Source organism: Jaculus jaculus, chromosome 12 (assembly GCF_020740685.1).
Source record: "Jaculus jaculus isolate mJacJac1 chromosome 12, mJacJac1.mat.Y.cur, whole genome shotgun sequence".
NCBI classification, from domain to species: domain Eukaryota; kingdom Metazoa; phylum Chordata; class Mammalia; order Rodentia; family Dipodidae; genus Jaculus; species Jaculus jaculus.
This window is the reverse complement of record NC_059113.1, coordinates 38,043,736-38,071,658: the sequence shown is the minus strand read 5'-3', so window position 1 is coordinate 38,071,658 and position 27,923 is coordinate 38,043,736. Positions and strand designations below refer to the sequence as shown.

General features: G+C 43.2%; 1 protein-coding gene across 1 annotated transcript in view; it reads left to right on the top strand.

Moving 5' to 3' along the window:
- The window catches only part of Dnah9 (dynein axonemal heavy chain 9), a 369,830-nt gene that overhangs the window by 123,759 nt on the left and 218,148 nt on the right, over positions 1-27,923 (top strand). Inside the window, exons 29-32 of the mRNA XM_045131009.1 lie at positions 17,273-17,430; positions 20,731-20,869; positions 22,915-23,202; positions 27,679-27,889. Of these exons, the coding sequence (XP_044986944.1) occupies positions 17,273-17,430; positions 20,731-20,869; positions 22,915-23,202; positions 27,679-27,889 (796 nt within the window). The remainder of the gene's footprint in view (positions 1-17,272; positions 17,431-20,730; positions 20,870-22,914; positions 23,203-27,678; positions 27,890-27,923) is intronic.

The window sequence follows — 27,923 nt, the reverse complement described above, 5'->3', positions numbered from 1 at the left end:
CAGATCTGCCCTGGCAGGAGGAGCCAGCCTCTCTACACCTAACCCCCTAGCTGTCTCCTCTCTCATCCAGCATGCTGCCCCCGCCACCGGAGACTAGACTTGGAGCTATGGGCTGGGTGCAGAGGCAACCTCAGTGCTTGACCTGCAGCCACTGGGAGCCACAGGCCATGGACTCCAGGACCCTGCACTCATCCCCTAAGTGTTCATTTTTTCCTTCTCTCACTTCTGACCGCCCGTTGCTACTCCACTGGTACTGAACCTTGTCCAGACTATTCTTTGGTGAGGCTCCCAGACTTGTCAAAATGTGGACATCTTTCCTAATTTCCCCACACTGAAGCGTGGTTTCCCCCTTCCTGACATAGGATCAGGGGGAGTTAGTCAGTAGGAGAAGGAAGACCCATGGTTGGCTCACACACTCCCTTGTGCCCAAACCATGGTCTGCCTCAGTTCAAAGATGATTATGTGTATCTCTGTGGTATCGCATTTGTTATAGCTTGAAATGGGCTAGTTGGGAGTGTTCCCATCGTGAAATTGGGCCAGGGGATTGGAGTCTGTGGTACAGTGTTTGCCTAGCCTGCACAAAACCCTAGTTCAGTCCCCATCACTGCCCTCAACAAGGCTACCTTTCATCATGATATTGGTGAATTCTACACATGAAGTGTATTTCATTTTTTTCTGGAGAGCCAGTGATTCAACATTTACCAGCACACCCCTGTCTTTCAAGAGTGTGGACCTAATGTTACCAAATTTGAAACTGAACATTCAGACTGTTCTCACAAATTGTATCATTTCTCTCTCTCTATGATTCTGAAGCACCTGATGTTAGGCGGCATCATTAAGAAAGAGGTTTAGATAGATCACATCTCTGGAGGTTCAAGTGATTGTATCTGGAGATGGCTTCTGGATGGCAGAGTCCTTAGGTGACACAGGAAATCGCATGGTGAGAGACAGGAAGTGTGTGTGTGCACACGCATGCGTACATGTACACATGGATGTGTTCTCTGATCTCCCTCTTATAAAGCCACAGGGCCCAGTTACAGGCTCCACCCTGGTGACCTCATCTAGCAATGATCACCTTCTGAACTCTAGACTCTAGATACCGTAGTTGGATTAAGCTCCCACCCTCTCAGTATCTCACAATGAGGATTTAATTTCAGTACATGGGACACATGTCAAACCATATCCTCATGACAACAGAAATCAAGCATATTTTCTGCATGTTTTCACCTTTGGGTGGTCACATCACAACCTGAGCCAGGAATGATGCCCTCAGGGTTCTACTTGAACTTCAGGCATTAATCTATTTGGGGGTGTACAATGTGGAGCAAACAAACAAACCTTTCTCAGCACACTCATTCAAGTTGGGGAGAAGCTGGTTTTTCCCTGCTCTGGGCACTAGATACGGTTTCGTTTCCTTGTGTTATGTTGTATGTTTGGAATTCCTCCTCTTCTTCCAGCACAGGCATGTATCTTTTTATTCCCTGGCCCACCACCCTGTTATTTCCACTCCCCCCCTCCCACCATGCCTGCTTCTTTCATCTTTGCAGTTGTGATTTTCTGCACCCTCTCCTCTGGCTCTTTGCCACAGAATTTGGAGGACATCTCTTGTTCTCGCTAGCCTGGGTACACTGCTGTGCCTGAACTCACTTAAGTCCAAGGTCATTCATTATGCATAACTCCATCTATGGGTATCCCAGGGTGATGCTTCATGGTAGCAGCTTGCCAAGACTGCCTCAGTGTGGGTCTTCAAGACATTCTTCTCAGTGTACCACAGGAAGTCCAGAGTCACACTAGAAAGGAAACTGTGAGAGCCAGAACAGGGTCAGCATCAAGTCTGTCTTGGGCTCCAGAGATTATGTAAGCAAGCTCTAGGTGCAGTTGGGATTTTTTTTTTTTTACTGGCTTTTTTATACATTGGGGTTATCCAGGTAATGGGGTAGAATGTATTCCAGTGTGTTAGCTCTGAAATTATACCCCAAAGTGTCCAGTTCTGTCCACCAGTTACTAGCTGTGTGACCTCTGGCAACTCTGCCTGCATATGTAAAAAGAGTTAATAGTAGCATTTACCTGAAGCAACTGGAATAATTTTCAGACATGATTCTACTTGCTTTGTGTGTGTTTCCAGGAATCCAATCCAGAGCCTTGCACAGATTAGTCATGGGCTCCGTCAGTGAGTTAAACCCAGGCCTTTAGTTGTTATAATTTTTCAATAAGTTGAGATCTAAAGCACTCAAATCAAAGCCCTGAGCGCTCAACAAATATTAGGATGGTAATCATGATAGTGGCGGTGGTGTTGATGATGAAGGTGGTGGTGGTGATAATGATGGTGGCAGTGATGGTGGCTGTGGTGATGACAGGGGTGATGATAATGATTATGGCAGTGGTCATGGTGGTAACGAAGATGATAACTGATGATTACAGAGGTAGTGATGAAGGTGGTGGCATGGTAATGAAGTTGATGGTGATAATGACAATGATGACAGTGGTAATAATGATGGTAATGATGCTGATGAAGGAAATGATTATGCTTTTGGTGGTGGTGATGAAATCAGTAGAGGTAGAGAAGATAATTGCTGTCATTATTGTCTTAACATGTCAGGAAATTAGCTAAAGAGAAGTAGATGGCTGGGGCCCATGGGGAAGGGATAAGGATCCATATCTGGGTCTCTCAGACCTTTCCCACATCCTCACTCATCCTCAGATGGTTGACCAGCCCTTAACTGTGCACAGACTGACAAGACACTTCCCTGCAGCCAGTGCCCACTTCTCAGTACACAATGAATTTACCTTATTTTTTTTTATTTATTTATATGAGAATGACAGACACAGAGAGAAAGACAGATAGAGGGAGAGAGAGAGAATGGGCACGCCAGGGCTTCCAGCCTCTGCAAACGAACTCCAGACGCGTGCGCCCCCTTGTGCATCAGGCTAACGTGGGCCCTGGCGAACGGAGCCTCGAACCGGGGTCCTTAGGCTTCACAGGCAAGCGCTTAACTGCTAGGCCATCTCTCCAGCCCTGAATTTACCTTATTTTAAAAGTGTCCAACACAGCCAGGCATGGCAGTGCATGCCTTTAATCCCCAGCACTTGGAAGGAAGAGTTTGGAGGATCACTGTGAGTTGGAGACCACCCTGAGACTACATAGCAAATTCTAGGTCAGCCTGGGCTAGAGCAAGACCTACCTAGAAAACTCAAAAAAAAAAAAATAAATAAAATAAAATAAAAAGAAGAAGAAGTAGAAAAGTGCCTAACACAAGGCCAGTAAGTAAGGGGTTCTCTAAAACCATTTTATTCCTTTGTTCCTAGATTCCCTGATGGTGTCACACTCCTCTATGGATACACCCATGGAAAGGCATTCTTAAGAAAGTGATTTCACAACAGCTCGGGTTGAATCTGAGCTGGGAACATTTAAAATCATCCACCATCCAAGGAGAAAATTGTGCTTAATTATTCACACAGTAATCCTAGCTGGCATATTGGTTGGGAAACCATGCCAGCTGCTAACAGCTCTTCTCCACCACCCTCCTCTTTCCTCCTCCCCTCTCCTCACACGTCTGTGCTCCTCATCCCAGTAACTTCTGCAGAAATTATTATGCCCAGTGTCTTGTTAGATATTTTTATGTCTCTGCCAGGTTGGTCAAGCAGAATTGCATATCCATTTGGGTAAATCCTCAGTGAGGCAATTCCAAGAGAACTTACTTTGCTGTTTTTAAAATGCATGATACCACTTAATTCTTTTTAGAATCTCTTCATTACTGCTTCAGTCAGCGCTCTAGAACTTGGATTACCTGAGCCTAGGGAAATATGCCACCAAGGCATATCTTCTCACCCTGTACTTCAGACCCATGTCCTCCTCTACCCTCTCTGGCCACTTCCTTTTCTCTCTTATGGTATAGGCGCTGGCAGGGGTTGGGCTGAGGAAGAAAGCACCTAAGCAGCTGATCCCAGCCAGGTGTGGCAGTACAAATCTGTAAACCCCGAATTTAAGAAGCTAAGGCAGGAAAATCATGAGTTCAAGACCAGCCTTTGCTACATAATGAGAACATGTCTTTTTGTAATTTTTTTCTTTTATTATTATTATCATTAACAACATATTTTGTATGGATACATCATGTGTTGGTACCCTTTTGTCCCTCATCCCTGCCCCCATTCCACTGGGGATGCTTCTCAGTGGGATTGCAGGTATTCTCTATGTGGTTGTGGTTTATGTGTTATGGGAGCAGCAGACAGTTATTTTGGGGTGGGGATGCAATGCCTCTGGGCATGACATCTCAACTTATGGCTCTTACAGTCTTTCCATCCCCTCTTCTGCAAAATTCCCTGAGCTGTGGTGGGTGAGTTTTAAGTCGCCTTCACTGATGAGCTCCTAAGAGCCTCTGGATCTCTGCTTTGGTAGGGGTTGAGTATCCTCAGGGTCTGTCTCCTTCACCCTGGTGCTGATTATCAGGATCAACATGGAAGCAGCACTCTTCCTTGTCTCTCCAATTCCTCTGTGGTTGCAGCTGTGGCTTAGCTGAAGGATGAGGGGTAGTTTATCTCCTTGGGTCTTGCTACCTTCTAAAAAAAAAAAAGCCAAATATCTATTAGCAAGGTACCCCACTGTAGCAGGGTTTCAAGTACAAATTGCTCCTATCTCAGAGCCAAGGAAAGGTCCCAAGTCCCACCCTTTATAAAAGAGCTTAAGTTATAGTGGGAGAAAAAAATGGAAAAATGTGAAAAACTTTACAAAGTAGTGAGTGGGTTGCACTTCCTGAAAGCTACATACTCCAACCTGCAACTACAGATGGAAGTCAGGCAGGAGTTTAGTAACATTCAGCATTTGGGCGAAGGTTCAAATAAAGAATAACTATGTCCCTAGAATGAAAGGAGCAAGATAGAGGAGTAGAGAGAAGCTGAGAACATTCACACCGTGTGGGGCTGGCCCCCGGCCTCCTTAAATTACAACACTTGCGGAAAGATAGGGCAACGTAAATACATCGTTGAGTATGACGGGCACACGGGCTGCATGGGAGGACCCAGAACAGAACCTTCTGAAAGTGCTCCTCCAGGCTAGGAGGGGTGAGAGCATTCTCAAATGAGAAACGTAGCCCTGATGGTCACACAAGACAGAGAATAGGACTGACAGTGTGAAACCACAGTTGGTTGGATGCCTGCCAAAGCAGCATCTTCCTGTTAACAAGTTCCTCCTTTCCACCCTACCCATGGGAAACTAGAGATGGTGCTGTGACAGCGACATCTGAAAGACACATGCACTGATTTCATTGGTCTGCACATTAGCATTTTTTTTTAAAAAAGAATCTTTCCAGGCTGGAGAAATTTCTTAGTGGTTAAGGTCCTTGCCTGAGAAGTCCAAAGACCCATGTTCAACTCCAAGATCCCATGTAAGCCAGACATACAAGGTGATGCATGCGCAAGGTCATACATGCACACAAGGTAGTGCACATGTGTGGAGTGCAGTTAAAGTGGCTGAGGCCCTGGTGTACCAATTCTCTCTCTTTCTCTCATTCTCTCTCATAAAAAAAAACACAAAAAGGCCAGTGTGTTGGGCTTGCCTCAGAAAGAAATCTTTCCACATTGTTTGCATCCTTTGAGGAACAGATATGAAAGGGAAATTTTCAAGTAAGGAAAACTTCTTGAAGACCCTAGAGTTGGAGTTCATATCAAGATCCTCCCCTCAAAAGACTAGGCCCAGTTGGTCTTGCTAGATAGATGAAGGAACAAAGCCTAGGCCAGGTGAGGCAAAAGAAAGTGAGAGGCTCAGTTCCCCCAAGAGAAAAAGAAGAGCAGTGTGAAGCTGTGAATGGGGACACCTAGACAGAGGCAAGGGACAGGAGACATCTAAAAACTGGCCAGCCCATTGAGGGCTATCAAGCTTTAGCATGCATCACAATCACCAGGATGGTTGAGTATGAATACATTGTCAAACTTACACCCCCATTTCTGATTTAGTCAGTCTTGGCTAGGGTTAAGAATTTGCATGTGGGGCTGGAGAGATGGTTTAGCAGTTATGGTGCATGCCTGCAAAGCCTAAGGATGCAGGTTCAATTCTCCAGGTTCCACATAAGCCAGATGCACATGGTGACACATGAGTCTGGAGTTTGTCTGCAGTGACTAGAAGCTCTGGCGTGCCCATTCTCACCCTCTCTCTCTGTCTCTAATAAATAAATCTTTAAAAAATAATTTGCACTTCCGGTTAAGATGGCGGCGTAGGTACCACGCCAAAACAGCCTGGGGGGGGAAGACCAAAAAAAACTCGGCAAAATACACACTTTTACTAAAAAGTGAGGTGTATAGGAAGTTGAGGCGGCAGCGGAGAAGTGGAAGAGTTATAGAGCATCCAGAGCCCGCACAGGCGGGAACAGCGGCTCCGGGGCGGCTCAGCTACCCGCCGCAACCGCGGAGCGGCAGAAAACCGCCGGACTCTCGGCTCGAGCCGCAGGACAAGCCAGGTGCGGGATTTTCCCCTCACACCGCGCTCTCCGCAACTCGGGAAACGTGAGGGGAGAGTGGCAGCGAGCAACGGAGGGAGGAGCAGACCGCGAGGTAAAAGCACACGATACAACCAGAACAGCCGCGGCTCCCTCCCCTCCCCCGCCGCCTGAACCCAGCTCCAGCGAACACAGCAGCAGCCCGGGACCCAGCCACGCCAACTTGGGCTGACGGCGGGACCCAAGCAGGAGCAGAATTTGGCAGCAACTTCAGCGGCTCCAGCACCGGTACCAGTGGCCCCAGCAGCAGCGGACCCAGGAGCGCAGCAGCTTCGGGGTGAGCAGCAGCGGTGGACACGACAACGGCAGCTTCAGCAGTGGTGGGGGCTCCGGCGGTGGCACCTACAACATCTGCAGAGGCGGCGGCAGCGGCTCAGTTTGCCCCGTAGGAAAAGCAAGTGCCCAGCTCCAGAAATCAGAACAGCAGCCCGACGACCCAGGCAGCAACTTGACTGAGACCACAATCACCCAAGGTAACTGGGATTGCACCAGGGAAGGGTCTCACCTGGTCACAAGCTGACTTGGATACCTCAACAGACCAGAAATCTAAACCTCTTTGTTGATAGAGGATCTGGTCATTATAATAACTACTCTTGCATACATACTCGGGGCTGTTTTTGATGGAATGGGTACAGTGTTTAGCTAAATTTTAGAATCTACCAGTATATTATTCCACTCAGCCTGCTTGAATACTCCTATAGCAGGGAAACTCAACCCCTAAGAACATCTTTGTAGATACTCTGAGAGTCTTAAGAGCCACACCTAATACCTTAAGGTCCTACCCTGAAAATATTTTACACCAAATCAATTGATACAGCTAAGAATACACAGCTAGCTAGAAAATCCAAGCATTAACTTAATCCAAGATGCAAAAATATATACATTATAACACAAGAAACACTAAAAAGCAAGACGATATAAATCCACCTAAAAGTATTAATGCATCAGAAATGTCCTCCAGTGAGAAAGAGTTAGAGGAAATGCCTGAGAAAGAGTTCAAAAGAATAATTATAAATATGTTCAAAGAGGTCAAAGAACACATGAAAACAATCAAAGAAGAAATCAAAGAGGAAATCAAAGGAATCAAAGAAGAGGCAGGACACCAATTTAATGAAATAAAGAAGGCAATACAAGACATAAATAGAGAAATAGAAATAATAAAGAAAAACCAGTCAGAATTACTAGCAATGAAGAACACAGTTAATGAAATAAAAAACTCTGTAGAAAATCTCACCAGTAGGATGGATGAGGGAGAGGACAGAATATCTAAGCTAGAAGATCAGGTGGCAGACCTAATGCAGTCCAACAAAGAGAAAGACAAACTTATAGAAAAGTATGAGTGGGAATTTCAAGATATTCGGGACACTATGAAAAGATCCAATATAAGAATTCAGGGCATAGTAGAAGGAGAAGAATTCCACTCCAGAGGCATAGTAGGCATCTTCAACAAAATCATAGAGGAAAATTTTCCCCAAATTGGGAAAGAGGTGCCAATACAGATACAGGAAGCCTTTAGAACCCCAGCCAGACAAAACCCAGAAAGAAACTCTCCTCGCCACATTATACTCAAACTTCCAAACACACAAACCAAAGAAAAAATATTGAAAGCAGTTAGAGAGAAAAATCAAGTTACCTACAAAAGCAAGCCCATCAGGATTACAGCAGATTATTCAACACAAACTTTTAAAGCCAGAAGGGCCTGGAGTGATATATTCCAAGTTCTGAAAGATAACAACTGTCAACCAAGGTTACTTTATCCTGCAAAGTTATCCATCCAAATAGATGGAGAAATAAAGACATTCCATGACAAAAGCAGGTTAAAGGAATATCTGAAGACAAAACCAGCTCTACAGAAAATACTTGATAGAATCCTCCATGCTGAACAAAAGGAAAAGCACACATATAAGGAACCTAGAAAAAACCAGCCATACTCAAATACAAGTTAACAGAAGAGAGCACAGGTAGAACCAGTAACACACACACACACACACAAAAATGGCAAACATAAATACACACCTTTCAATAATATCTCTTAATATCAACGGTCTCAATGCCCCAACGAAAAGACATAGATTTGCAGACTGGGTTAAAAAGCAGGATCCTACAATTTGTTGTCTTCAAGAAACTCACCTTTCTACAAAGGATAGACATTATCTTAGGGTGAAAGGTTGGAAGACGGTGTTTCAAGCAAATGGGCCTAGAAAACAAGCAGGGGTTGCTATCCTAATATCAGACAGGGTGGACTTTAGTCCGAAGTTAGTCAAAAAAGATAAGGAAGGTCACTTTATATTGATTAAGGGCACACTCCAACAGGAGGACATTACAATCCTAAACATATATGCACCTAACATGGGGGCTCCCAAATTCGTCAAACAAACACTATTAGAACTAAGGTCACAGATAACACCAAACACGGTGGTGGTGGGTGACTTTAACACCCCACTCTCATCAATTGACAGGTCATCCAGGGAAAGAATAAACAGAGAGGCATCTGGACTAAATGAGGTCATAGAAGATATGGACCTAACAGATATATACAGGACATTTCATCCAAAGGCTGCAGAATATACATTCTTTTCAGCAGCACATGGAACATTCTCTAAAATAGACCATATATTAGGACACAAAGCAAATCTTAACAAATTCAGGAAAATTGAAATAATTCCTTGCATTCTATCTGACCACAATGGAATTAAACTACAAATCAGTAGCAAGAAAGGCTATAGAGCATACACAAAATCATGGAAGCTAAACAATACACTACTAAATGATGAGTGGGTCAATGAAGAAATCAAAAAGGAAATCAAAAAATTTATAGAGTCAAATGATAATGAGAACACAACATACCAAAATCTCTGGGACACAATGAAGGCAGTTCTAAGAGGTAAATTTATAGCCTTAAGTGCCTATATTAAGAAATTAGAAAGGTCGCAAGTAAACGACCTAATGCTTCGCCTTAAAGCCTTGGAAAAAGAAGAACAAGGCAAACCAAAAAGTAGTAGACGGGAAGAAATAATAAAGATTAGGGCAGAAATTAATGAAATAGAAACAAAAAGAACAATCCAAAGAATTAATGAAACAAAGAGTTGGTTCTTTGAAAGGATAAACAAGATTGATAAACCCTTAGCAAATCTGACCAAAAGAAAGAGAGAAGAGACACAAATTAATAAAATCAGAGATGAACAAGGTAACATCACAACAGATTCCAGAGAAATTCAAAAAATTATAGGGACATACTATAAAAGCATATACTCCACAAAGTATGAAAATCTGAAAGAAATGGATGATTTCCTTGATCTATATGACCTACCTAAATTAAATCAAAACGAGATTAATCACTTAAATAGACCTATAACAAACATGGAGATCCGAGCAGTTATCAATAATCTCCCAACTAAAAAAAGCCCAGGCCCGGATGGATTCACTGCTGAATTTTACCAGACTTTTAAGGAAGAGCTAACACCATTGCTTCTTAAGCTTTTCCAGGAAATAGAAAAAGAAGGAATCCTACCAAACTCCTTCTATGAGGCCAGCATCACCCTGATACCAAAACCAGGCAAAGATAGAACAAAAAAAGAAAATTACAGACCAATCTCCCTCATGAACATAGATGCAAAAATTCTCAACAAAATATTGGCAAACAGAATACAAGAGTATATCAAAAAGATCATTCACCCTGACCAAGTAGGCTTTATCCCAGAGATGCAGGGATGGTTCAACATACGCAAATCTATAAATGTAATACATTACATAAATGGGTTGAAGGACAAAAATCACATGATCATCTCATTAGATGCAGAGAAAGCATTTGACAAAATCCAACATCCCTTCATGATAAAAGTCCTACAGAGACTGGGAATAGAAGGAACATATCTCAATATAATAAAGGCTATTTATGACAAGCCTACAGCCAACATATTACTAAATGGGGAAAAACTGGAAGCTTTTCCACTAAAATCAGGAACAAGACAAGGGTGTCCACTGTCTCCACTTCTATTTAATATAGTTCTGGAAGTCTTAGCCATAGCAATAAGGCAAGAGACACACATAAAAGGGATACAAATTGGAAAGGAAGAAATCAAGCTATCATTATTTGCAGATGACATGATTATATACATAAAGGACCCTAAAGACTCTACTAGCAAGCTGTTAGAGCTAATCAAAACCTACAGCAATGTAGCAGGATACAAAATAAATACACAGAAATCAGTTGCCTTCATATATGCTAACAACAAACACACAGAGGATGAAATCAGAGAATCACTCCCATTCACAATTGCATCAAAAAAAATAAAATACCTTGGAATAAACCTAACCAAGGAAGTAAAGAATCTATACAATGAGAACTTTAAGACACTCAAGCGAGAAATTGCAGAAGACACTAGAAAGTGGAGAAACATCCCTTGTTCCTGGCTTGGAAGAATCAATATCGTGAAAATGGCAATCTTACCTAAAGCAATCTACACATTTAATGCAATCCCTATCAAAATTCCAAAGGCTTTCTTCATGGAAATAGAAAAAACAATCCAAAAATTCATTTGGAATCATAAAAAACCTCGAATATCTAAAATAATACTGAGCAACAAAAAAGAGGCTGGTGGTATCACCATACCTGATTTTAACCTATACTACAGAGCCATAGTAACAAAAACAGCATGGTACTGGCACAAAAACAGACATGTAGATCAGTGGAACAGAATAGAGGACCCAGATGTAGCCCAAGTAGCTATAGCCACCTGATATTCGATAAAAATGCCAAAAATACTCATTGGAGAAGAGACAGCCTCTTCAGCAAATGGTGTTTTGAAAACTGGATAAATATCTGCAGAAGGATGAAAATTGATTCTTCTCTCTCGCCATGCACAAGAATTAAGTCCAAATGGATTAAAGACCTTAACATCAGACCGGAAACTTTGAAACTGCTAGAGGAAAAAGTAGGGGAAACCCTCCAACATATTGGTCTTGGCAAAGACTTTCTAAATACAACCCCAATTGCTCAGGCAATAAAACCACAGATTAACCACTGGGACCTAATGAAATTACAAAGATTTTGCACCGCAAAGGACACAGTGAAAAAAGCAAAGAGGCAACCTACAGAATGGGAAAAAATCTTCGCCAGCTATATATCTGATAAAGGATTAATATCTAGGATATACAAAGAACTCAAAAAGTTAACTAATAAGGAATCAAACAGGCCAATCAAAAAATGGGCTAAGGAGCTAAATAGAGAGTTCTCAAAGGAAGAAATACGAATGGCATATAAGCACCTAAAAAAATGTTCTACGTCACTAGTCATCAGGGAAATGCAGATTAAAACTACATTGAGATTCCATCTCACTCCTGTCAGATTGGCCACCATCATGAAAACAAATGATCATAAATGTTGGCGGGGATGTGGAAAAAAAGGAACCCTTCTGCACTGCTGGTGGGAATGCAATCTGGTCCAGCCATTGTGGAAAACAGTGTGGAGGTTCCTAAAGCAGCTAGAGATTGATCTACCATATGACCCAGCTATAGCACTCCTAGGCATATATCCAAAGGATTCATCTCATTCCCTTAGAAGTACATGCTCAACCATGTTTATTGCTGCTCAATTTATAATAGCTGGGAAATGGAACCAGCCTAGATGTCCCTCAACAGATGAGTGGATAATGAAGATGTGGTACATTTATACAATGGAGTTCTACTCAGCGGTAAAGAAAAATGAAGTTATGAAATTTGCAGAAAAATGGATGGACCTGGAAAGTATTATACTAAGTCAGGTAACCCAGGCCCAGAAAGCCAAGCGCCACATGTTCTCCCTCATATGGGGATCCTAGCTACAGATGACTGGGCTTCTGTGTGAGAATGAAAATACTTAGTAGCAGAGGCCAGTAAGTTGAAAAGGAGACATAAAGGGTGGAGAAAGGAAGGGAGGAGGATACTTAATAGGTTGATATTGTATATATGTAATTACAATGATTGTAATGGGGAGGTAATATGATTGAGAATGGAATTTCAAACGGGAAAGTGTGGGGGTGGGGAGGGAGGGAATTACCATGGGATATATTTTATAATCATGGAAAATGTTAATAAAAATTTAAAAAAAAAAAAATGAAAAAAAAAATAATAATAATTTGCATGGAATAATTGCCAGTGTTGCTCAGTGGTGGAGTACTTGCCGTCCCCTGCAATATAAAATTTAAAAAAACAATACCCACAAACAACAGCAAGAACAAAACTTTGTGTGAGGATTGATTGCACCCAGGAACACATGTCTTGGCCTCAGTTTTCTCCATCAATAAAATAGTTGTACTTACATCAGTGTCAACCTCAGCATGGTTTGGCTGACAGTTCTGCACTGAAAGATCTGGCCTGTGCTCTCTAGAATGTTGCCCCATCAGATGTCAGCAGCATCCCCCTCTGCGTTCTGAGAATATATACCTCAGAGGTTCAAAGTGGAACCACCCCCAGCTGAGAGTGCTAGTTAGCACACAGTGTCACATTTTCTGGGGTTTTTGTTTGTTTTGATTTTTGAGGTACGGTCTTGCTCTAGCCCAGGCTCACTTGGAATTTACTAGTAGTAGTCTTTCGCTAAACTCAAACTCACAGTGATCCTCATATCTCAGCCTCCCACGTGCTGGAATCAAAGGCATGCACCACCATGCCCAGCCTGTTTTCTGGGTTTTTAATGGGTAGTAAAGACATATTTTCTTTTTCTTCTTTTTATTTATTTATTTATTTTATTAATTTTATTTATTTATTTGAGAGAGAGAGAGAGAGGCAAATAGAGAGGGAGAGAGAGAATGGGTGTACCAGGTCCTCCTGCTATTGCAAATGAACTCCAGACACATGCGCCATCTTGTGAACCCAGCTTTACATGGGTAATAGGGAGTCAAATCTTAGTCCTTTGGCTTTGCTGGCAAGCCCCTTAACCACTAAGCCATCTTTCCAGCCCATTTTTTTTTCTTATTTTATAAAAATATTTTATAAATTTTCTTATTTTATAAAATTTCTTATTTTATAAAAACTATGTCGATTGTATAAACATGATTATTTTCAAATCAAAGCAAGTAGGTGTGAAAATGTGTGTGTAATCTTGATGCTGCACGTGGCATGTTGTAGTTCCCTTCCTGTTGCTGGGACAAAATATCTGATCAAAGGCAGCTAAGAGAAGGAAAGGTTTTTGATTTTGGCTCATAGTCTTGAGGGGTGGCTTCTTGATGGCAGGGAACAACAGCCTGGCATGAGCAGAGGCTGGACATTCCCTCTGCCACAGCAGGTGGAAAACAGGAGGAGAGTGAGCCAAACTGTGGCAAGAGGAAGCTGGTTTCAAAGACCACACCCAACAGCATGCCTCCTCTAACAAGTCTCCACCTCCCAAGCTGCCATCAGCTGGGAACCAAACATTCAAAACGCATGAGTTTATTTGCGGGGGGGGGGGGGCATCTGATTCAACCCACCACGTGGCATTGCAATATGTGACAGAACATGCACATAAGAGTCTAATATCTAAGTGACATCATAGCCACTGTAGTGTGTGGAAGTGTGCCCTGTTATGTTTGCACCACAACAGAACTACCCAACTGTGCAGTCCTGAGAATGTATCTCGGATGTTAACTGATTTATGACTGCATTTGGTGTGGATGTAGTATGCGGCTGGCAGAGTCCCTTTTCTGGGGAAGTGTCTAAGCACATGTGTTTTGGTACCAACTTGCTTGCTTTTTAAGATCTGACTTGCCTTTCCTAGTAACTGTTGGATATCAGCCGCACTTCTATTAACTGTTGATTTTGAACCAACTTTAGATTTGCAAGTACAGTAGAGTTCCTACATGTCCCTCCCGTAGCTTCCCCTAGTGCCAGCATGCGTACATAGAACAGTTTCTTAAACGCCTTCTGCTTCACTCTCTACCTCTGTAAAATAAGACACCCACTTGAATAGTTGTTGAAAGTCTTCAGTGGAACAATTCAGGTAAAATACCCAGAACAGTACAATGAACTTATGAAGGACTTCCAGAAAGTCACATAGTAATTTTTGTCTTCCCTATGTCTTCAACCTTTCTAAAGCCGATGCACATTTAAAGGAGAAACAGACCCCATAGGTGCAAGGTTTACCTGGAAGCCTTAGCAAGTAGTCTGTGTCCCCTGAGTGTGCTCCACCATCTGGCTGGCCTTGCCTTTAATCTTTTCCTTCTCAGACTACCTTCTTCTCCCCTCTGGCACTCTGAAACTTCTGGACCTTTCAAGGGTATGGACGTCATCTGTCTCTCCTGTATTCTGAGCATTTTTACATTCCAGTGGTTTGTCCCAAGTGTCTCAATTACTGAAAAAGCCGTGAGCAGATTGGAAGTGTACAGTCTCCTATCCAGCACAATGCAGGCTCACAGAAACTCCTGTGAGTACCAAGGCTCTGATGTCACCCCCCCCCCACCAACCCTATACCCTTTATCAGCCCTCTCTCTCAAGGCCCTCACCACAGAATACTGCACAAAGGCACAGATGCCTCCAATCCAGAAGTGCATCCTAAATTCCTGCTGAGTATGAGATTTCTGGGCTTCAGTGTTTGAAGAGAGAGTGCTGAGTCAGTGCAAACAGCAGGAGGGGTCCTGGGCTCTAGCCTTGCCTTGGCCTTCTCCCAAAGATAGCAGAGAAACTTGTAAACACTAATTAAACTCACCTCTCCACTCTCAGCCTGGAAAATGCTCTGTAGATGGACTGCAATGGAAAGAGGGAGCCAGTCTTCACCAGGTACCTAACTTGCAAAGGCCAAGGGCAGCAAGAGGCTTGAAGGCAGAGCTGCACTGGGCTGTCAGCCCCATACAGAACAGCAGAGGTCCCCTGGTTGGCCATCTTGCTGAGTCCTGGAGACAGCCTCCGCCTGGAGGGCCTTGGTATTCTACACATTGAAAAGAAGTTTCAGGTTCCCACTGTTTGCTGTGTGCTCAAACACTAGAGCTGTACTTTAGGATAGGAGCTGAATGCTAATTGTAAAACTGTCACAATTCCTGGCATATCAAATACGCTCTCCCTTCACCCCTCCCTCTCTCCAGGTCCCTCCCCCCACAAAACCTTTATAGCCCGACCTCCTTAGAGCTAGAATATCTTCAGCTATTCTGTCAACCAAACTCCACAGACATGGTAGTAGTTCATTTAAATCATATTCTGGTCCTGACTCTCACATTTTGCGTCCAAAGATCCTGAGAGGCTAGAAGTTTCCAGAGACAACCTGAGGCCTGGCTAAGTGAAGTTAGTGTGCAAGTGTGTGCCTTTTGTCTTTTGGTCGTTTTCACACATTTTAAAGCATTACGTGCAAAAATTAGCAGGGCGTGGTGGTACATGCCTTTAATCACAGCACTAGGGAGGCAGAGGTAGGAGGATTGCTTTGAGTTCAATCCCACCCTGAGACTATATTCTAGGTCAGCCTGGGCTAGAGGGAGACACTACCTTGAAAAAGAAAATTGTGTAAGCATGTGAGTTTCATTTCTAACTCTTCTTACTGCTCTAAAAGAGTGATCCAGAACATGGTTCTGTCCAGGTCAAGCTTCAGCTAGTGGAGCTTTCTGGCTCCCAACTGCATTTAAGAAACTGTAGTGTTTCCTTAGAAAGGTCTTGGGTGTGGCCCCAGCTTACCTTTGACATTGTGTCTCATGAGACTCCTCAGTATGGATTCCCCACTTTGGTGGTTTGAATGTAAAATGTCTCCCGTTACCTCGTGTGTTTGTGATTAAGCCGCATCCTCACCCCCAGCTGGGGGAGCCTTTTGGAGGTGGATCCCTGCTGGAGGAGATGTGCCACTGGGGTGGGTTTTGGGATTTTATAGTACAGCCCCGTTTGCCAGTGCCTTCCTGCTGCTGATATGTGATGATATGAGCTAGCTTCCTGGTCCTGCCATGCCTTCCCCACCACGATGAAGCGCCCCTAAAAACCATAAGCCAAAATTTACCCTTTCTTTCCACTAGCTACTGCTGGACTAGTGTTTTGCCCTAGTAGTGAGAAGGTAACTGCTCTGTACTCACCACCAGAGAGGACATTATTAACCCTCTGCCTGCTCATGAAGTCACTGCAGAGAAAGGTAGGGATTTAAAACCAAGATAGGACCACATCTCTGGTAATGATTCTCACATCAAACATCCCCATATGTCCTGCTATTTTTAAGCATTTTCTGTGTACCAGGGTCATTACTATGTACTTTGTTTAACCCTTTCAACAAGCCCAGGGGTCAGGGATTGGCATTGTCATACTTATGCAGTGGCCAAGAGCATGAAATCCAGAACCCACTCTGCTGTTGTGAACAGACCACTCCACCTCTCCATGCTTTTGTTTCCACATAGGGAATGGAGGTGATGAGTTAAAGTGCTCCCTCCAAGGATCCTAGTGAGGCTCAAGTAAATTAATATGCACAAAACATGCTCAGGAGCCAAGGGTGGGGCTCAGTAGTGTAGCATTTGCTTAGCATGTGCGAGGTCCTGGATTTGATTCCCAGCAACACACACACACAATGAGCAGAGCATTAACTACAAGTAGTCTGCCTTGACATACTTTAGTTACCACTACAAGGGGAAGCTAGATTCCACATGAAACACCTCCCAGTCACAGTGTTATAAATGTGAATGTGAGGGTCCAGAATTCCTTTTGGACACACACTTAGTACCCATTAGCCAAAAGTCCAGGTGCAGACATCATGCCTGTCCTTCAGTACAAGAGGCCATAGGACATTTGTCCATGTTGTATGTGACTGCAAATTGTCAGCTGTGTCAACCACTACTGAAATGCAGGGAGACATTTCCCCCTGATTGGCTCACCAGGTGAAGAGTATCCAAGATGCAATCAGAGACAAGAAGCCTCGGTTTACCTTCCTTGGGGAGGAGATCAGCCTGAATCCTTCTGTGGGCATCTTCATTACCATGAACCCTGGCTACGCCGGCCGCACAGAGCTCCCGGAGAATCTCAAGGCTCTCTTCAGGTGAGTGTCAGTGTGGCCTCTCAAAAGGAACCCCCCCAAAAAAGAAATTTCTATTATTTTCCTACTGAAAACTGTATAGCTTACATAGTAAACAATATATATATGGCATCACCACCCAATTTTTTTTTACTTTATTATAGTTAATTTTATATATATATATTTTCAAATTTTATATACTTGAATTTTACATGGGTGACTTATGTATAGTTTTGCTTTTTATGTCATAGTTTATCATGAATATTTTCTCCTACTAGATATCTAATAAATCTCATTTCATGTGTACATATTTTTCTATCAAGTACATGGTCCACAATGTAATTGACTAGTCCCTCATGGCTGAATATTAAGATTATTTCTAGCATTTAAAATAAATTCATACATAATGCTGTAATGTACATTTTGTATATAAATCTTTTTTTCTGTATGCGTGAATATTTTGTTTGGCTAGATTCCCAGAATCGGAATTACTGAGTTAACGAGTAGGAACATTTTTAAAGCTTTTGATACACATTGCCAAATTACTTTCTAAAAAGCTCAGTACCAAATTACACTCCTAGTAGTAATGTGTAGGAACACCTCTTTTATTTCACCCTGGTCACCAGTGCACATTGCAATGTTTTTAAATCTTCTTTATTTTGATAAGAAAACACAAATGACTCTCCTAGCAGGAGCCAGAGTCTGCATTCTTTTTCCAGAAAAGTGAAGTTTGCACAACAAAGAGGAAACCAAACCAAAGGATGCTTCCTGCCTTCTGATCTCCTGCTTATTAAACTTTTATCTAAGCTGTGGGGAGCTATGATAATGCTCTCTGTCTCATTCTGGTAGTGTTGACCCAGTGCTCTGCCTGGGGAAGCGATGGACTCCAGACTTTCACGGACTTTCCAAGGTCTTTAGTGCCTGCTGACCTTGAACTTGTGCTCCTGCTGCCTCAGCCTCCCTAGTGCTGGGATTATAGATATGCATGTCCACACCTAGATGAGCCCCTCATTTGTAAATCACTTGAAGTATAACAACTCACCATGTCACACAAGGGTGGTATGCCTTCATTCAGGCAGGTCCCACTTTGACCAAAAAGCCTCACAATGCCACAGAATCTGGATTTGTTTGCTGTTTACTTACAAAAGGACTTTTTTTTTTTTTTTTTTAAGTTGGTATCACACTAGTCCAGGCTGATCTGGAACTCACTCCATAGCTCCAGGCCTGCCTTGGACTCACAGTGATCCTCCTACCTCTGCCTCCCGAGTGCTCGGATTAAAGGTGTGCACACACTGGTCTGCAAGAAGTTGTAAGCAAATTTAAGAACTATTCTTCAGCTGGCTGTGGTAGAACATGCCATTAATCCAAGCACTCGGGAGGCTGAGATAGGAAGATTGCAACAAGTTTGAGGCAGCCTTTGAGTTCCATCCAAGTCAGCCTGGAGCTTACCTCAAAAACAAGTAAGGAAACAAACAAAAGACTTATTCCTTATCATCTCTTTCCAAATTTGAAAGGACTTAGTCTAGTCAGGCTGCAGTAACCAAACACCACAGGCCAGATGCCATCAACAGTAGACAGTTCTCATAGTTCTGGAGGCCAGAAGGCTGGGTCAGGCTGCCCACTTGACTAGGTTCTGTGAGGGCCCATCTCTGAGCTGATGCCAGTTGCCTTCTTGTGCCGGCCCATGGCAGGCGGCAGGTGAGCTCGCTCTCTGGCCTCTTCCCATTACCCTCATGACCTCGTCACCACCCAAAGGCCCCACCTCCTAGTGCCATCACACTGCAGGTTAGGATTTCTGCACCAGTTTTAACACATGTAAGATCTAAGAGCATCTAGATAATCTGTAACGTATATCCACAGAAGAAAACTTGCAAATAATGAGAGAAATATTCCTAAAAAGCACTTAATTCACACACAGGACTCCTGGTACCATGAGGAAACAGGTGAATTCCCTGGTTAGTGACACTGGTCACTAGAGTTACCTAGTAACCCAGCCAGTAGATAGCAGAAGTAGAGTTGGAACTCAGAGCCTCGGCTCCTTTTGGCCCTGCCGTCATCTGTCTTATGTTACCTACATTATACACTCTGCCACTGACGTATCCTGGGCTAGCATTTCTTTAAAAGCTGGGGCCAGCACTATGTTGTTAGTATCTTGCTTTCATTGATTGCTGCTTTCCTGTGCCACTTAATCTCCTGCCACGGCATTATTTTTCATGACCATAGTGCATTCTGTTGTTAACCTCATGTCCAGGTTGCCTAATCGTTTTGAGAATTGGAGTATTTGGTGGCTCCTTTGAATTTGAATGCAGTGTAAGGTATTTTAAGGGAAAATAGGTGCTTGAATAGAATATTTTTTTCTTAGTTATCACTATAGTGAAAAGGCAGTTAAAGAAATGTAACATTAGGTTCTCATGACACACTATAATGGTTAATCTCAGTCCCCAACTTGACAAGATTTAAAAATCATCATGGAAACAAACCTGTACATATATGAGGAGGTTTTAGATTAGTTTATTTGAAGTGGGAGAACCCACCCTAGCTGTGGGCAGCACCACCCATGGGCTGGGGTCATGGATTAACTGTGCACCACTGCTCATCAGTCTCTGCTTCCCCACGGAGGAGTGAATGTGACCAGCTGTTCCATGCTCTTGCCACCATGCTTTCTCTTCTGTGATAGATCATACACCCTGCCCAACTGCAAGCCACAGTAAGCCCTTCCTTCCTTAAGTTGCTTCTTCTCAGGTATTTGATCATGGCAATGACACCGTAAGGAAGACAATACCTAATTTATTAATGAACAAAATTCCATTTTGGAATCAAATGTTCTTAGTGTCAGATGGGAAATAAAATCATAGCAAGTCCTTACAGATAGACAAAAATCCCAGATATTCTGTGTTCTCATGTACGCTATCTTGTGTCAAGGTGGGGTTAACTGGTACCCACCTTAAACCTCCATAATAGAGATTTACATTTGCATACAAATAAATTCAGAATGTCTCGATCTTGGAGGAGACCCACATCTTGAGGATGAGATGACAGGAGGTAGCCAGGGAGACTCGGCTCCTCAATCTCTGTGCCTAATCTATTTTAGACAACTTACTTCATTAAGTACCACCTTGTTCAAGACACATTGGTCTCCAGCTGTAAGACCTGAGTTGTAACCTCCACTGTGCCTCCAACTTCTAATATTACCTACCACCTTGGGTAAGATGATACATGTTCTATATTATGATGAACTCACATGGCTTCATATGTGATCTCAGCGTTTCTTCCTGTCATCTCTGCATCAGCTCAGTATCTTGACCTCTGTCTCTCTGTACCCAGGCCTTGTGCGATGGTTGTTCCAGACTTTGAGCTGATCTGTGAGATCATGTTGGTAGCAGAAGGATTCATTGAAGCCCGGTTATTAGCCAGGAAGTTCATCACCCTATACCAATTGTGTAAAGAGCTTCTATCCAAGCAGGTATGATCTCCAGGAGTGCTGGCAACCAAGCATTGGGCCATGCTCCTAGTTCTGAAAGGGCCCTGGGGTTGATATGCTAGAGCATTCATATAGAGAATCACTAAGCTCATAAATATGTTTAAAAAGTTCTGAGTACTTCTGCACTAAAAGTTTATGTTCAATTTTCAGCTCAGCATTTTTTCAAAAGTCTTTGTGACCACCAAAATAACTTTTTTAATTAAGTGCATAACCTCTCATAGACGCCAATGTTCCATGAAACACACTGAATTGGCCAGTGAAAATCCCTGGAGGGAATGACGTCTACCTGAAGAAACATGTGATGTGGAGGCTTTTAGGAAGAGCATTGAGCACAATAGCTCCACACTTCTCTTCACTGGTTGGCTTTAAGTTTGGCTTGCTGCACCCCAGGAAATAATTCCTTAAGCACAACCAGCACCTGCATGTTCTACACAGTGCTTGAAGAATATCTTGGATTCAAGGACAGCTGACCAAGTCCAGGGGTGTTCCCATGAGTGTCACCTTCCCTTTGGTGTTTGATCACCATTACTGCCTGACACTCCCAGCCCTGTGAAATATGCTCAAGGGGGAGGAATCCTATTTCCTTCATATTGCCTTTCTCATTGTATCCTTTCTCGAGGTTCTCCAACACACCAACCTTTGGGTCCCTGACTCCTGTGCTCAAGACTCAATTTGAAACCTCTCTTTTGAGTTCTAAACATATACTGTCAATTGTCTACCCCATCAGTCTCCCTGAGTGGTTGATGGACAGACACCTCCACTCCACACATCTAAAGCTTCTCTTCCCTGCCAGGACCCACCAAGCCTACTAACATGCTGACAGTATGTGGAGCCATTGCTCACTCTCTGGCTAATGCTGGGACCCTGAATGTCACTGACACTGTCTTCTCCCTCACCTAAATCTAATCATGAACGAACTTCTGTTGATTATACTTTGGATATTTCTCAAATAAGTTTTGTCCCCCCACACACACACACACACATAATCACAGCTATTACTTTGGTGCCAGGCACTCATATCTCTTGATTAAACTCTTTCATTTGCCTCCAGACTAATTTCTCTTCCTGGGACACGGTTGCTCTAATCCATTCTTTAGATACTAGCTCAAGTAATTATGTTTAAATGCTCCTCACTGGTCTGAGGATAAACACCACATCTGATCACTGTACTAAGGGCTATATGGTGCTGTAGATCCCATGTCCCTCAACATCTCATGCTCACAGTTCTCTTCCTCTTATACTGTACTCCGCCTGCATGAGTCTTCTTGGAGTTCCTTGAAGTTAATTATCTTCTCCCTTCTCTGAGCCAGTCAATGCCCTGTCTCTGCAGCCTTGACTGAACTTCTTCCTTATCCAGGCCTGACTGATTTCTACTCCTTCTGGTCCTCTTTAATGCCTTTTCTTCAGGGGATTTTATCCACCACCCAAGGAACGACCACTGTGTCTGCCTTCATTACACTTGATATTTTCCCTTTGTAGCACTGGTATCTACAAGGAAACATTATGAACTTTTTTTTTTTTTTTTGTAGTGTTAGGAATCAAATTCAGGTCTTACACATGCTAGGCAAGTAGATGCCTTTGAGCTACACCCCAGTCTTAGGAACCATAGTTACTAACCTGTTTGCAGTGAGTGTAGAAGTCTCCAAGGTAGAGCACATGTGGAGGTGTATGCTCACCTGTACCTGTTCTAACAACTAACATTCTCCTCCTCAGCAACTTTCCCACCTTCTGAATGCATCAGGAGTAGCCAGATAGGCCTGAAAATGGCCATTTTTAGTCCCCAAGAGCCTGAGGCCTTTGCATATTCTGTGTCTGCCTCCTCATCACAGCTGGAGAAAAAAAAATAGGCACACCAGACCAGAAACCTAGAATTTAGCAACAAGGATTTTCTATGTCCCTGCTCTTCTCCTATTCTCAGCCTGGGCTTCAGAAGCGACCTCTGGCAGGTGGTAGCTGTAATTCTGTGGCCCAAGCACAGTGCTCTGCATCCCAGCAGCTTTGGTCTCAGCTGTGTCATTTGCCCACAGGATCACTATGACTGGGGCCTGAGGGCCATCAAGTCTGTCCTTGTGGTGGCAGGATCCCTTAAGCGAGGAGACCCTGACCGGCCAGAGGACCAGGTCCTGATGCGCTCCTTACGAGACTTCAACATCCCCAAGATTGTGACTGATGACGTGCCTGTGTTCTTGGGCCTGATTGGGGACCTCTTTCCTGCCCTGGATGTCCCCCGGAGGAGAGACCTGAATTTTGAAGCCTTGGTTAGGAAAGCGGTGTTGGACATGAAGCTCCAAGCTGAGGATAACTTTGTGCTCAAGGTATGTGAGGCTTTCCCGCACAAGGCTTCTCTGTCTCTGAACTCTTTTCTGCATTAATATGTTGTCCATCCTTTACCCAAATAGGACTCTTAGGTGTACAAATATGCATCCACTTAGAAATAACTTAGTCTAGGGGCTGGAGACATGGCTAAGCTGTTAAGGCATTTGCCTAAGAAGCCTAAAGACCCAGGTTTGATTTCCCAGTACCCACATAAGCCAGATGTACAAGGTGGCACATGCATCTGGAGTTAGTTTGCAGTGGCTAGAGGCCCTGGAATGCCCATTTTCTTTCTCTCCCTCTCTCTGAAATAAATAATAGAAAAAAATTAAATAAATTAGAAGTAACTCAGTTTATTTACTATTTCTTTATTGAGGATCCACAATGTGAAAAGATGATCGGAAAGCCAAGAGAAAGAGTGGAGAGACTCTACCATCTGCATCAGCAGGAGACTGATTTATTTAGTGGTAAAATTCTTAAGAATGGAAGTTGCAACCTTAGTTTAGTGGAAGCATAGCTAATTTAGTGGCTTTAAAAACCACTTGTGTTATCTGTCTGCTACAGAAGCTACAAGAACACATGGAGAGCCTGTGACACCATCCCCCTTCCATTAAACAGTGGACTAATGAAGAAGGCTCCATCTGGAGTGGATCTTTAATTGTGATTAAAATCAAAATAAAATGTACTCAGGGCTTACCTCTCAAATGAGGAGATCCAGGAACAGTTTACTGCTACAAAGGACAGACTGAGTGTGAGGCAAGGTGGAAATGCTTTGGAATTATATGCTACCATTTTCATTAGGGACAAAATTCACTGATGAGTTTTCAGGGCTTTGAACACAAAGTTCTGTCTGTTTTCTACCTCAATCTGGTTTTTCCATGAATCTGATAGTTACACTGTACCTTCTTTTCATAATGTGAATTTTCAGGATGCAAGCTATGCAATGATGTTAGAAATATCTGCATGCACATTTTGCTTATAGCAGAAGACAGTTGCCACAAAAGAAGGACCAAGGCTCATGAAGTTCAGAGACAAGGGCAGAGTTTCTTTCCTGTTCAGTTAGCGTTGCTGGTGGTTTTGTATGCATGCTATCCCTGTTTGATGCCCCAGAAACCCCTGAGGCACAAGATGCAGAGGAGACCCTGTACAGGTGGGGAAATTAGAGCCCTATAACTTTTGCAAGACAGAGCAGTGGGAAAGAAAGTGCGCCCTCTGGAGGGACATTCCACAAAAACAAAGGCTCCCTCTTCTCCAGGAGGCATTTTTCAACATACACAATATGCTTATTGGTAGAGATTAAGCCCTGGTCACATAGAAATAGAATCAAGTGAATTGGAATATACATTGCTGGTTGCCAGTAAGTGCCCACTTCCATTCCTGGTATTCTTTTTATGGAAGAAAGCACTGTGTTACTTTGACTTCCCAAGTGGTTGGCCATCCCCACTCCCTGTCTTCTTCCTCCCAAGTTCAGTGAGTAGACATTGGAAACAGAAGGGACCACCCTGTAGAGTGAAAGAGGTCAACACGGGGGGATTTTTTTTGAAACAGAGAATATGCATGCAGCAGGAAGTCTAGTATTGCGAAATTAATAATAATAGTAATGATGATGATGATGATGATGAAGTTTAATGGGAACCCTGGTAGAGAACAGCAGTTAAGACTGACACTGGTCATGATATAGAAGTCTGTGAATGCCAGGCTAAGAGCTTTCCCCTTGAAGGGTCTAATTCTAATAGGCATCTGATTTGGGTCATCAGATTTTATAGCTATATATATGCCCACATGTTTGGAAATCCTCTAGGATCTGTCAGGGAAGCTGGCCCTTCTTTCCCTTGTGTTCTGTATCTTTTTCTTACTAGAATCTTATCTTTCTCTTTACTTGTCATTTGGACAGTTTTCTAGTTCCTTCTTTTCCTCCTCTCCTTTTTCTTAGCTGCTTTCTGCTCTTCCAATAAGACAGAGGCTATATATTAAAGGTTCTTGAGACAGAGGACAACACCCTTACCCACTTTATATTTTGGAGCAGAAGACAGCATCTCTGCCCACTTTACCTTTGCACTGTCCACTTAAAATCCTAAAGCATAAGTCTTCAAAGCTGTCTCATGAGATTTTTATGAAATTAGTCTGAAATGCACAAGCTCTGGATTTGCTACAGAGTAAGAAGTTATTTTTTTTTAATTTTGGAAATTCTGCCAAAAATCAGAACTCTTCCCATGTTTTGAACTAAAAGGAAGAAGTGGGGAGAGGAGAAGGTGGGATTGTCCAACATGCTTGTATGACTATTATAGAACCTTTTTAAAGTGTAAAAGCTATACATTTCTGGGAAGTTTTCAATTTCTTTTGTTCCTTTTTCCTTTAAGCATTTGGCAGTGAACTTCTTTCATATATAGCAAACAATTTGAAATCATACAAAAGTATGTGAATTTCATTTAAAACTACAGTGTAGCACTAGTCTAGTAAACCAAAAACTTTGATTAAAAAGAAATAGCACTAAAAGGCCTCCATTTAAAATGTCATTCATATATACCTTGAGGATGAGAGCTATATACTTTTACATACTTTTTTAGAGGAATAAATTATCAAATTACTGGAGGGGAAAAATTGTCTCGTGGAGCACTAATGGCATCCTGAGATTTCTTAAAGTCAGAGTAGAATACTTTTTAAGAAACAAAATAAGCTCATAGTTTCGTGAAAAGTGGGAAAGTGATATCACAGTAGATTTCTGAAAATATGGTGGCTGTGAGTTGACAGATCCAGCAGAATAGAGAGATTGCAGACAGAATAGGCTTAGAACTTCAGGGGAAGAGCTGTCTGCCAGCAGGACCCTGGAGAAGCCCTGGGCTTGGAGAAAGAGGGCACCGACGAGAAGAGAACTGAACATAGCCAGGGGTCATCAGGACATCTGTCTGCTCTATAATTTTTCCACTTGACTTCTCCCAACACCTCCTTCCAGTTCCTGATTCCCAGGCAATACAGACCACAGGTGCAGCCAGGCATTCAACTCAAGGCCAAAAATGGCTGTCAGGGACCTGGTGCCTTTGAATTCTCCTTGTAATCCCTCAACAGAAGACAGATGCCTGCTCACACACCCACAGTGAAAGGCAAGGACACAGGCCAGCATCTATCTTACCAGGTCCACACAGCTTCCTCTCAGTCCTCTCCCCCCTGAACCCTGAAAGAGACCTGCCTGCATGACTATGTCACATCATAGTGGGTGGCAGTGACATAATTTTGTTCTGTGTCAAGAAATCACATCTCAATATGAAAGCCAAAAAACTTTGAGTGAGCCAGACTCAGACTATATTTTTACAACATGAAAACAAACCACGATCTTACAAGAAATAACTTCATCTCTCCTGATAGCATGTCTCCAACTGACCTGAGCTCCACTCCTTAGGGTGCACCTCTTAAAGCCCATTTGCCTTCAGTGAGCTGATAATTGAATAGTGAAGCAGAAAAGTAGTCACTGCCATATCGCTAAGTGCTAGGAAACAGGAAGGTCTGAGACTCCCATCCTAGACAGAGACTTTCTGAGAAATGTGCAGGAGTTGGCCAGAGGGAGGCAGAAAGGAAAGTATCTTCTCAGCAGAGGGCAGAAGAGGGTGTTTAGAGGCGCAGACATGAAGAAACAGTGTCAGGGAGAAGCTCCAAGGAGATAGAGCTATCTGGTTGCAATGTCCATGCTGAGAAATAAGAGGGGAGAGGGGAAATAATTGGAGCAGACTGCACACGGGCCTTGTCAGCCAGTCTAAGAATTTGGGACTTCATCTTCAGAGCTATAGAAAACTGCTGAAGGGCCAGAGAGTACAACAGTGGCCTCATTGCAAGACACTTTCTCCTAACACTTGTTTTCTTCATGTTGGCCTCAAATTAAATGCCCTGCTGATTGCATGGTGGTCTGATGCTACCACTGTCTCCATGAGCAGCTGGTCTCCATCCTCATCAGACCACTCAGCCAACCACGTCACCTTCTGTCACATTGCAAACTTTTGTGCTGTCACCTCCGCCTAGAGGATCCTTTCTCTGCATCTTCTGGGCAAACTCCTACTCACCCCTGGAGTCCTGTTTCAGATGTTCCCTCTTCAGGAAGGCTTCCCTTGTTCTTGTTAACTTCAAAATCAGTTGTTCCCTCCCCTGTTCCACAGCACTCTGTAAACACCTCTCTTAAGCGTTTATCTTACACTCATTTGCCAAATTAACTTTCTTCACTTTCACACTATGGTATCATCTCAATGGCCCTCCTCTGGTGCCTTCTGTAGTTCTTAGCCAGTGCCTAAGAATTACATGGATGAAAGACAAATGTGTGAATAGACGGGCTGTGCTTCCCTCGTATGTTAGATCCTGTTATGTTCTGTGGTAAATACCCTTCCAGTATTGACTTCAAGTTCCACTTTGCACACCAGGCTGGTTCACAGAGAAGCAGATAGCACATTGATGGGTGACTGACTGGTCCCCTTGCTGATGTTCCTGCCTCCCAGGTGGTCCAGCTGGAGGAGCTGCTGGCTGTGCGTCACTCTGTGTTCGTGGTGGGCAACCCTGGAACTGGCAAGTCACAGGTGCTGAGGTCCTTGCACAAGACCTATCAGATCATGAAACGCCGCCCTGTCTGGACAGACCTCAACCCCAAAGCCGTCACAAATGATGAACTTTTTGGCATCATCAACCCAGCCACACGAGAATGGAAAGATGGTAAGAGACTCATTCTTTAAGGAGAAACTTCCTG